The sequence below is a fragment of the Mus musculus genome, chromosome 14 (genome assembly GCF_000001635.26).
Source record: "Mus musculus strain C57BL/6J chromosome 14, GRCm38.p6 C57BL/6J".
Lineage (NCBI taxonomy): Eukaryota > Metazoa > Chordata > Mammalia > Rodentia > Muridae > Mus > Mus musculus.
Genome location: NC_000080.6, coordinates 32,784,918 through 32,797,008, shown reverse-complemented (window position 1 = coordinate 32,797,008; position 12,091 = coordinate 32,784,918). Strand labels below are relative to the sequence as shown.

Below are 12,091 nucleotides of genomic sequence, written 5' to 3'. Positions count from 1 at the left end.
ACAGGCAACAGCTGTCTTTGCACTTGTAAACATCTGCTTTCCTGGTGGGAGAAGTGAGGGGGCTCTCAAGGGAGTGCTCAGACCTGGAAGGGCAGTCTTCCCAGCAAGGGTAAAGGTGATCAGTCTCTAAAAGGAAAAACGTCTGCAGCCCCCTGTCTGGGAGCTTCAGCTCAGATCAGGCCTGCTGTCTAGAGTGAAAAAGCTCAACTCAGAGCTGCCTTTGTGGGGCTATCTTGGAAGTGAACAGAGAGGCAGGCTCAGTGCAGAATAACTAATTAATGATGGTAAAGTTTCAGGAAAGAGGGAAGCGCTGTATAACCGCTAAGTGGTGGGGTTATTATTATTCATGCAATATTCATACTGTGCTCTTCAGCCTTGGGAAGCTTTGCTTAGTGCCCTGAGGGACCTGCTGAGGAAAGCACATGCCCAGACAACAGAACTGTGGGATGACAGCTGGCCTGGCCCACGCGGAGGGGCCATGACATTGCAGAGAAAGCAGCAGCAAGCAGGGCGAGGGCGCTAGCTAGCCACCTGCCTCTGTTTACCAAAAGAGGCTGCTGAGTGAGCCCTTCTACGTACTGGGCATTTTCCTCTGGCTATCTTTTAATAGGCAGCTCCTGACGTTTGCAGAGCCCAGGGTGTGTCACATATTTAAATATTTAAGCTATAAGTCAAGCTGAGCCTGCCTCACCCTACCCCTTGACCCAGAAACCCACTGTCCCCTTCTGAAGAGAGAAGATTCACCCTAATAAATACTTCCAGAGTGGCCAAAGAAGGAAGAAGCCAGGTTTGGTCCTAGTTGCTTGAAGCCCCCAGACTCTCAGGACTGGAGATGGGGTCTACCGCTGGCAGATCTCTCATAGTCTCTTACCCAAGTTTTGGCTTTCCCCTAGACTTCTGGCTGGTGCCAAATCATGTTCCATCTCCATAGTTTGAAGAGAAGGAGCCTCTCCTCTGGATATCTGGTTTCCTGGTACCTGAAAAAGCAATCTCTCCCTCCTTCTTCTTTCTCTCCCTCTCTCCAGGGTCTTAACACATGCCTTCGCTTTCATCTGGGGCCTCACAAGCTCACAATGCCCTTCCCTACAACTGAGTGTTCACCTAAATATTGAACTGTCCTGGCAAGATCAAGAAGAGAAAGTGCCTTTGCATTGTTCTTGTGTGTGTGTGTGTGTGTGTGTGTGTGTGTGTGTGTATGTGTGTGTGTGTGCATGTGTGTACATGTGTGTGTACTTGTGTGTGCACATATGTATGTTTGTCCACAGGAGCTGGCAGCATGGAACAGAGCCCTCCCTGGGTGACCATAATCCCAAGACGAGACACAAACTGTTCATGTTCACATGCCTGCCTGCCTGCCTATGAGTGATCTTTGAACCTGGGTCAGCCTGGCTCTGTGAATGTCTCACACCAGCACGGGGGAGTAGATCATCACTAAGAGTTGATCTGTCTTCAGGGGTCCTGGCTCAGTGATCAGGGTTTGTCAATGTTGCAGAAGTCCCTGTTGTCCAATGTCCCAGGGCAGCTCAGAACTCTTCACTGAGTCTCTCCCGAGCCCTTCTTAGGTCTGTTTAGCTGCCCCTGGCTGCTGCCACACAATACTGTGCCTGTACTGCCCAACATTATCTTCCAATGGGGCTAGAACTAGACTGACCATCAGCTGTAACAGAAGTTACTACTCAGCCACACACTCACCTTTGGTCCACACACTGTTTCCCATGGGAAAGCATAAATGAGGAGCTCACCTGGACCTTCAGAGGCCATCCTTGGCCCTACTGGCTCTGGCCAGTTCTACCCAGTCTTGGCGTGGACACAGTTGGACTCTAGACAGACCCATAGGCGTGAGCAAACCCAGTTTTCCTTGCTGAGAACCACTGGCGAGTATCTAATGGACTCAAATTTAAAATAAAATGGTCAGTTGAAGCAGTTCTGACAGATAAATGAGAGTCTGGATGTGAGATTAGAAGAAGCACAGATAGTTTAATTTGAGAGCTGGTGAGAAAGCTGATTGATCTGTTCAGCTTGCTTATGCCACTCAGTCATTTCACACCCTGTGGGGACATTTCTTCTCCTCCAGGATCCTCTAGGATTGAGGGTGGCTATCTGACAGGTATTTGGTAGCATCAACTCCCTGCAGGAAAGCTTTACTCCAGATCACCCATCCTCCAAGGACACTATTCTGAAGCTGGGGAAATGACATTTGCTTACTGGTCCTCACACTAGAAATAGCTAAATTCTCTATATACCATACTTTAAAACCAATGTTAGTAAAACCTGAAAGGTAGAGAGAAGGCAGGTTGGCTAGGAACTCTAAGATGCTGGGAATAACTAGAAAGTGAATTCCAGAGAAGGCTAAAAGAAGATGGAAGATTCACCCTGAAGCGGGAGGCACTTCTGTGCATTGGGAGCCCAGATAGTAGGAGGAGGAGGAGAAAGAGGAGGAATAGGAGGAGGAAAAGGAGGAGGAGGAGGAAAAGGAGGAGGAAAAGGAGGAGGAGGAGGAGGAGGAGGAGAATGGCTCATGTCATATGGGAGGAGAGAGAGAGAGAGAGAGAGAGAGAGAGAGAGAGAGAGAGATCCGCTGCTTGGTCAGCTTGGTCCCACCACCATGAACTCTGCCATGTCTTACCTTCCATGACAGACACTATCTTAGCAAATCACAAGCCAAAATAAGCCCTTTCTCTCATAGGTTGCTTTGTGTGGGCATTAGGTCACAGCATAAGAAAAGTAAAAATGCACATGGTGGTCCAGGAATACCAAGAAGGACATGTGCAGGAGGAAAAGAAAAGCTTTAGTCCATAATCTAAGATGTCGTGTCAAGAAGCTTAAAGACTAATAGCTAAATATACCTAAAACAAGCAGAAGAAAGGAAGAAATACGGCTGTAAACAGAAATCAAGTGAACTGTGAGCAGAAAACAACATTGAAAGTCAATGAGAGGAGGAATTGTTCCTTTGAAAAATTCGTTCCAATTGAAAAATCCTGACAAGGTTGACAAAGAAAACTTAAAAACAGCAGTTACTAACGTGAGGGATAAATCACAATTGTCACCCTTGAGCCTGAGGCACCATAGATGATGTTGGGGTCATAATTGACCAAAACAATAATTAATAATAACAACAATGAGAAAATGGTATGAAGTGCTCTACACATAAAAATTTGCGAGTTTAAAAGAACAAATTTCTCAAAATTCACAAAGCACCCAAATTCACTCACCATGAACTATGAATTCTAAATAACTTTAAAATTAATTAAGGAAATTGAAGTTATTTGGTAAACCTCCCTAAAAGGAACATGTAGCTTCATACTCTTTCGTGGGATAAATCTAGCAAGAATTTAAAGGATTACTAGCAATTCTATGTCATTTTTCCTCAAAATGAAACAAACAGTAATACTTCCACCCATATCTTGAAGTCAACATCACCCTAATATTAAATCCAGACAAAGGCAACAAAAGCCCTGACAATTATCAAGGATTTAGCCAAATTTACAAATTAAACACCATGGATAGGTGGAGTTTTCCAGGACATAGGCAGCCAGTGCCATCTGCCATACAAACAGGTTACAGAAATGTGTCACATGACCATGTAAGCAATACAGGAAACATATATGACCACATTCTATGATACTATACTCCTCTATGACAAAAATCTCACTTAAAACCAGAGATGGAGGGAAACTTCTTTGCTGTCACAGAGACTGTCTGCAAACTTACATCAGCTGACATTACTCTTAATTAGTGGTTCTCAACCTGTGGGCAACAACCCCTTTGGAGTCATATACCAGATATCCTGCATATCAGATATTAACATTACAACTCATAACAGTAACAAAATTACAGTTACAAAGTAGCAATGGAATAATTTTATGGTTGGGGATCGCCACATCATGAAGAACTGTGTTAAAGATTCACAGCATGAGAGCACTGGTCTTAATGATAAGAAACAAGGTATCCATACCACTTGGATCAGGAACAATACTGGGGGAATCTGCTGTTTCTACTTCGTTTCAATTCAGTAATAGAACTCCTTGCCAAGCCAGCAAGACAAAAATAAGGAATAAATGCAACATTGCTCAAGATGGGGGCAAGGATCTTGACCTCATTTGCATAGAATGTGATGGTCTGAGAAGAAAACTGTAAGTTATCAAACGGTAACTCCTAGTATAAGTGAGTTCAGATCCACAGATAGAAAACAGAGGGCTTCTTAGCAAGCAGTTATGCAGAGGAGGAAAGACTTGAAGGATAATACAATCTGTAGTCACTCAAAGCCACTGACATGTGAGTCTAATACTCACACATTCATGTCCCCAGATGCCACAGCTCTGAAGAGAGAAATCAAGTAGAGTATTAGTCAGTGAATGCACACTGAGGTCCTAGAAGATACATTCATAATAAAGACGTCCTAGCTCTCCCAATTGCTTATCAAAAGTCCCAGTAAGTTTGTCCATGAATATCCAAAGGCTTTTTTTTTTCCAGATTTACTAGAATTGGTTTTAGGTGGGTGTGCTATACAAACTAGGGACATTCTGTAGCCCAGGACTCAAGGCTGCCCCTGTGCAGAGAGACAGACATTTATGTTTCAACAGAGAGAAGAACCAAGATTGCTCCCATGGCACAGCCATCTTTTGACAAGGCAACAGATTCAGGTCAATGAGGGAAGAATAATTTTTCAACCAACTATGCTGAAGCAATCAAAGACCTGTAGGTCAAAAAACAATTTAAAAAAAACAAAATACATTTACAAACACAATATAATACACCTAGACATAAATTCTTAACACACGCACACAAAGCTCAAAATGTATCGTAACTGGCTGGGGTGGTGGCATAGTGTATAAAGTGCTTGTCTGCAATCATGGGGGCCTGAATTCAGACTCCCCAGCATGCACATCAAACGCTGGGCAAAATTATACATACCTGTGATCCTAGAGCTGGGGAGGTAGAGGCAGGAGGATGCCTGGAGCCCCCTGGCTGACTAGGCAAGCTGAACTAGTGACTTCCAGGTTCCGTAAGAGACCCTGTGCCAAAAACCAAGGTGGGAAGTAATACAGGAACCTCCCAATGTTCACAGTGGCCTCTACACATTCATGCACGTAACTTGCACACCTGCACATGCATGCATATGCACACATACAAACATATACATACAAACACTCACGTTCACAAAACAGAACACAGACTTAGATACAGAGCATGAAACTGCACAAGATTTTTGAGAAAAATCATAAAGGCTTAAGGCTTGGTGAAAACTTCTCATGCCTCATATCAGAAGAAAAGTCTGTCAAAAAAAAAAAAAAAGTAAGCCCAGTACATTAAACTTCACTGACATTAAATACGTTCAGGCTGGAAAGATGCTCCAGTGGTTAAGATCCTTTGCTGCTCTTCCAGACGACTCCAGTTTGGTTCTGGGAACATGTCTTGTGGCTTACAACCTTCTGTAACTTAAGCCCCAAGGGATCTGAAGCCACCTTCTGGCCTCTGCAGGCACAAGCACACATGTGACATACACACATGTAGATACCCACAGAGACATATATATATACACACATATACATATATCCATATACACACATATATATACAAAACAAAATTAAAAATAAAGCCCTATACGGTGCTGCTTTTGATCCCAGTGTTAGGAAGGCAGAGGCCAGTGTATCTCTATATGAATTTGAGGCTATCCTGGTCTATGGAGCGAGTTCCAGGTTAGCCTAGATCTGTCTCAGTGTTTTTATTTAATTTAATTTAAAACTAAAAAGAACTTTAAAATATTAAATGTTTTAATAAAATATATTTTATTAAAAATAAAAATTAAAATGTTGTTCAGCCACAGATCTGACTAGACAGCACTCACACTTTTGGATGATACAAAGAACTCCTGAGTGACACCAGTAAAACCCAGCAACCAATCACAAAGCAAAAAACTGAAGCCAGGGAGTAACCCCGAAGCTACTCCTGCTGCCTACTCTATGAGAAGCCGGCCCTTCTCACCCGCCCACTGGCTAAGAGGAGCTGGTGGATGGTGTCCTTGTGATCTGGTGGGCAGCAAAGGAGAATGAACACACCCATTGCTTCTCACACACATCTCCTCACCGCATAATCTAAAGCATTATCTTGGCAAGAAACTGGAACAGGGGAAAAGCTGTCAGGAAAGATTCATACAAAGATCTCAGGGACTAAGAGCCAAGGAAGAAAGTGATGACTTTGACTTTGGAAGATAAAAACGAATTTAATTCTCTTTACCCTGGCCTCTGCCATCTTTTCATTATAAATTAAGGCAGAGAAAAAAAAAGCCTCTCTCTTTCAATAACTCTGGCTCCTTCAGTGAAGGATGTTTTAGGGCCTGGAACGTAATTAAAGTGATATTGTATTCCTTTTATTCTCATGATTGTAATACTACATAGAATTCGGCAGATGCTTTCCAACGCTGTTAAAACAAAGAGGGATCACTGACATGTCTGCTGGAATTCAAGTCGCTGGAAGTGTTTCTTAAGCAGAGCGGTCAGAAGAGATGGATCTCTAATAAAATGCTGAGGAATTGCACTAGGTATGACCAAAGGTTATTCTTAGATCAATATTGTAGCGCAACTTAAAAATATCGTTCATCTGATATTTACGCAGGTTTCAGTGACCACAGTCTGGGACCTTGTTTTGAGTTTTATCATAGTGTCAACAGTGCTTCAGTGTTTCGCACCTCTATGCATGAAGCCGAAGATGACAGTGTCAGCCATGTCACTTTGGGGTAGAAAAATGGGTCACTTGAGTGTAATTGTTAGGGAGTATCAGGTAACCCCAAAATGAGGATTGTTGTGACATGGTGGGGCTAGCCAGGGAGATATGTACTTTAAAAACATCTCTGGACTGAGTAACCTAGGCCATGCATGTCCCAGCCTACAGAAGGCTAAAATGGGACAGTTACCTCAGGCAGCAACTGGCCCTACATCAAGGTGCTAACAACCACTGTGGGAAATACTGGACTGTGATTCACAGATGATAGGAAATTATTTTATTAGTGTTATCATTCCGAAGGCTGGTGACTGCACTGTACTCACAGAAGAGAATGCATTTAGTCTTCATTTCCGATTGACTCATTATGTGTGCATGTACAACATAATGATTCAATGGACATGTACAACGAGCAATGGTAAACAGGGAGAACTGGCAGCTTCAGTCCCTCAAACACTTCTCATGTCCCTGTCCTGAAAACGCAGCACTCTCCTAGCTATTCTAAGATACTCCACACTTTGCTGCAGAGTGCAGTCACCCTGCTGTACCACCACCACCGCTTTCCCCCATAGACATGAACAGAGCCTAGTCTCCAGCTCCTCACTAACTCCACTGCCCACTGCCCTGCTCTTCCTGATGACTCTTTCAGAGCCTTTCAGGTGAGATCTCATGTGATGTGAGGTCTCTTTGTGCCCAGCAGTCTTCATGTCATGTGATGTCCCTCCTGATCCATCCACACCGCTGAGCCTGTCTCTAGTCTTGGGAAATACACACCGATGCATTTAGCGGCTAGAGGACCCTTGATGTTATACAGTCTGGCTACAAATGGCTTACACGGTTTCTTAGTCAGGGTTTCTATTCCTGCACAAACATCATGACCAAGAAGCAAGTTGGGGAGGAAAGGGTTTATTCAGCTTACACTTTCCACATTGCTGTTAATCACCAAAGGATGTCAGGACTGGAACTCAAGCAGGTCAGGAAGCAGGAGCTGATGCAGAGGCCATGGAGGGATGTTTCTTACTGGCTTGCTTCCCTGGCTTGCTCAGCTTGCTTTCTTATAGAACCCAAGACTACCAGCCCAGAGATGGCACCACCCACCAGGGGCCCTCCCCCACTGGATTTGAGAAAAATGCCTTACATCTGGATCTCATGGAGGCATTTCCTCAAGGGAGTCTCCTTTCCCTGTGATAACTCCAGCTGTGTCAAGTTGACACACAAAACTAGCCAGTACACACGGTAAGACACACAGAAAGAAAGACAGATAAAGCAAAGGGGTGAACTGTTCTCAAACTCAACCCTTGAGAGTGTATGCAAACTCCTTATTGTTGGCTCTTTTCTGTAAGTTTGGAATGGAAATTTGAATGAAGCAGTCTGAGTGAACACCACTCAGAGTGTTTTCATGGTGACACCTTTTTCATTCTCAGCTCTGAATGCACAGTTTTAAAATATTGAAATGCCCCATTTCAAATCTGCGCAATGCCGCCTACCTGACCTCTGACCTCCAAGAAGCCCTTTCTGTGTTGTATGCTCCCCTCTCCTCGTCTGTCCAAATGGGCATGGTTACAAGAACACTCCCACTTGGGGCTGGTTTGGAGAGGTGGATGAGGCCCCCGGGGTGGTTCTGAGGTGTTAGCTCTCGGGAAGTGGGTTCACCATGCTTTTGAGGAAAAGCTTCATCGAGAGAGGAAGGGGCACTCAGAGTCAGGAAGATTCTAACAGCAACAAGCAGTGTGTACAACCTTCCTGAGAAGTGACAACGATACATAAGCTATTGTATCAAATCATTATGAAGATGACCAAATGCAGTCAGATCCAGAACCATGGCCCAGAACAGGCAGCTTTTATGTCTGCTAGATGGGGCCTGAATGGAGGCAGCATTGCCAAAAGGTTCTAAATGAAAGACTAAAGCAAACGTTAGGAGTGTTTGTATTACACACAGAAAAATAAAACTAGACCCTTTCATTAAGATGCACACACAGATACAGTCTATTTTTGAATGATGCAATCCATTTAAAGGTGAGTTTTAAAATGTATCTTAGATGATGTTCTAGTTCACTTTTCTGCTGCTGTGATGAGCATCATGACCCACATCAATCAACTTTTTATCAAGTTGCTTATTGGCCAGCTTCTACCTCATGCTGGTCAGCTTTCTGACCCAACCCAGACCACCTGCTCAAGGGTACCACCACCCACAGTTAGCTGAGACCCAACACACACACACCACACACACACACACACACACACCAATCAACAACCAAGACAATTCCCCATAGACACGGCCACTGACCAATCTGATCTGAGCAATCCCTTAATTGAAATTCCTCCTGTGCTGAGTAACATCCTGTTAAACGTTTTTGGGAAGCTTTTACCCTCATTATTTCTTTAGAGTAAATTCTTTGACAAGGAATTTCTGGGTCAAAAGTTGTGAACAGCTTCCTTTCCCCTCCCAATAGCCTCTGTGAAGTGGAATCAGTGAGTGTGCCTAATGCCTGGTCCTGAGCGTACACCAGGAGTCAGACACGCTGCTAAGAAACCTCTCAACCACCATACCATGGGAAGGAAGTAGGACAGATCATTAGCCTCAACTGATAGACGAGGAAACTGGCACAGAGAAGATGACTGCCTTATTTCTCTGTGCTTGCAAAAAACAGAACAAAAAGTAACATGCTGGAAGTCTAGAGCTGCCTCGCGGTCCTCTCTATGCCCTACCTTTATGTGAAAGCATTTAAGAGCAGAATGACTGGGCCCCAGAGCTTAAAAGGGCACCCAGAGATTGCAGTACCAGGATGTCTTTCCATGACACTGTGGGGACTGACTTTAGCCAGTACTTTGCACCTCAGAAGCACCAAAATATGCCACACGCTATTACTTCTCTTTGGGTTTGTCAGACGGAGCATCTTAAAAGGCTTACTGTCTGCAATTTTTCAGTGAATTGTCTGTTTATATCATTTTACTTTATTCTTCGTTTTTAAATTCGACCCCTACCCCAGATTCCCCACGATGGAGCGGCCTGTATTTCTGTCGGCCCAAAGCAGAAAGAAAGTGAGGTTAGAGACTCTGTTGGCTTCTGGCCCTTTGCCTGGCAACGATACTGAGTTTGGTTGTCCTGCGCACCCTTATTCACTGCTTGCTGGTCCCTGCGACCTCCTCATTGTCGCTGTCAGGAACCAACATCCACGAGTGGATGAGAGGGGTCTGTCGCAACATGCCAATACCAAAGACCCAGGTATTTATTGTGCTGCCCCTTCGCGGTGCGGGTGCTCGCTCGTGGATACCTGCTACGGTAATCTTGTCTGTGTACCGGATTCAGGCCACACCTGCAGACTCAAGAAACCATTAGGAGGCAGACTGCTTGCTTTTCGGTTTTGTTCAGTTTTCTGGAAAAGGCATCTTAAAGCATATGAGTGCTGCCTTCCGAAGAAGCACAGTTGACGCCAAGGGCACTTTGCGAAGTAGCCCTCCTCCCCGCAGCCGCTGCTCTCAGTGTCTCTGCGTACTTCTAGCAATCTTGTAGCTCCTCTCACTTTACCACGTTTCTTCCTCTCTATGCCTGACTTTTTATTTCTTCCCAGTCCTTGCCCACCTTACTCCCGCTTCTCTCCTTCCTTCCACCTTTCAATGCTTGGCCAAAAACAAGTGCTTTAAAACAAACAAACAAAAATGCTTCTGGGTCTACTCTATTGGCCATTCCTCTGCCCGCTCTACTCCGCACACAGTCATCACCAGGAATGGGGCAGCCCCACCAGCCTGTCTCTTCTAGGCAATTATCTTGACTTGGATCGATTAAGCTTAACTCAGTTCTCTCACAAGCCTATGAAGGGAACACTATCTTCCACTTCGTTAGGTCAGAAGCTGAAACTCAGGGTGCTCAGGGTGCCAGAAGCATGTTCCGGTTTGGGAGGAATGAAGCCACAGTTGAAGCAGACTGTCCTTTAGCCAAGCCTGGAGCTCTTCCTCTGCACCCCCCTCAGCCCTCTCCTCCCTCAGCCCAGCATGCTTGTAAGCAGCATCTAAACTGAAATGGGGATATTGCCCACTATCCCACCCAAGTCAGCAAGGCCATCTAGCCCGAGGGATGTGTCACAATTCAGAAGGAAGCCCATGGGTGTCTCATCTACAGTTTAAACTCACTGGGCTCCCAGGCTGGCAAAGGGTAACACCCACTCCATTTCTACTATCTGCCTTCACTTACCTAAGAGGAAGAGGAGGACTCTCAGTAATGGGACCCCAGAGCTCATAGTGGTGTCTGTCCTGACTCCTTGAGATGAAGCAAGTGAGCTGTCTGACCCCAGGCTCCAGGGATGGGAGCTAAGCCCCCACGTGACTGACAAGGAAGGAAGCTACAGCCACAGCCAAAGACTGTGGGTTCTTCTTGGCCCTTTGCAGGCAGGGGTGAAGGAAGTTCCTGTTATTTGGGCTCTGCCTAGTGGCGAGTGGGAGAGAGTTCATGTGTGCCCAGGAGGGTGTACCACTGGATGCTAAAGCTCGCAAGTCCTCCTCTGGCTCTCTCCCCAGATCTCCAACACTGAAGCATCACTTTGGTTTCTTGCCCAAAGACCCCTGCTGGTAGGTCTTAAAGGAGAATGCTGCCTGCTCTGGTCTGTACAGAAAGCCAGATTTTAGAGTAGCCTCTAATGCCTGGGGCTGGAACCACCTCCTCTCCCTCAACACAACTCTGTGATAAGTCATTGGTTCTTTGGAATCTGGGGAGGCCTGTTACCCTCTTCTCAGAAACCTTTCTGATGCTATTAATATCAACCAGCCCCTAAGGCATGTGAGACCTTTGTCTCTGGGCTGCAGCCTTGATGCCTGTTTTTTGTTTGTTTTTTGTCTTGTTTTGTTTTTCCCAGAGAGAGCTTATTGTGTAGACCAGGTTAGACTTAAATTCTTGATCTCTTGCTGAGGCCTTTTTCATGCAGTGATTGCAGATGTGTGCAAACAGACCCAGCTATGTAAGTGTCAGACATCCACACTCAAGTAGACAAGGTTTATAAAATAAGTCAGGAGCACTGAGACATGGATGGATATTGAAATGGTTCTTAGAAGGTTCTTCATGCTAAAGAAGTATGTCTGCTTCTTACCACACAGCAAACAACAGGATATGTTCACAGATTAAAGGGCAGGCACACACTTTCTAATGGTATTCATTCAGCTGTTTGCAAGGGTGGCGGTATGAGGGGCCAATCCCTAGCCCTATAAGGGGTTGGTCTCATGCTGCTGTGTATTCAAATACTAAATACTGGCCCCCAAGATCTGGTTGCCACCCAACGTGGAGATCCTCACATACACCAGATGATGCTATGTATCCTTGCCCTCCAAGCTAATTGGCCAATAAAATACTGTGACTGGGCAGTAGATAGAGGTAGGCGGG

The 12,091-nt window shown here is 45.1% G+C and overlaps 1 protein-coding gene across 2 annotated transcripts in view; it reads right to left on the bottom strand.

The window, feature by feature from the left end:
* Positions 1 to 11,115, bottom strand: part of Tmem273 (transmembrane protein 273) — a 32,076-nt gene extending 20,961 nt beyond the window's left edge. The window contains exon 1 of one of the 2 annotated variants that reach the window (XR_383209.4): positions 10,913 to 11,115. Coding sequence is in view for 1 of the 2 variants with exons in the window: in NM_001163616.1 (NP_001157088.1) it covers positions 10,913 to 10,958 (46 nt within the window). In the remaining variant the exon portion in view is untranslated. The remainder of the gene's footprint in view (positions 1 to 10,912) is intronic. The other variant, NM_001163616.1, reaches the window with a different exon arrangement.
* Positions 11,116 to 12,091: the final 976 nt, after the last annotated feature.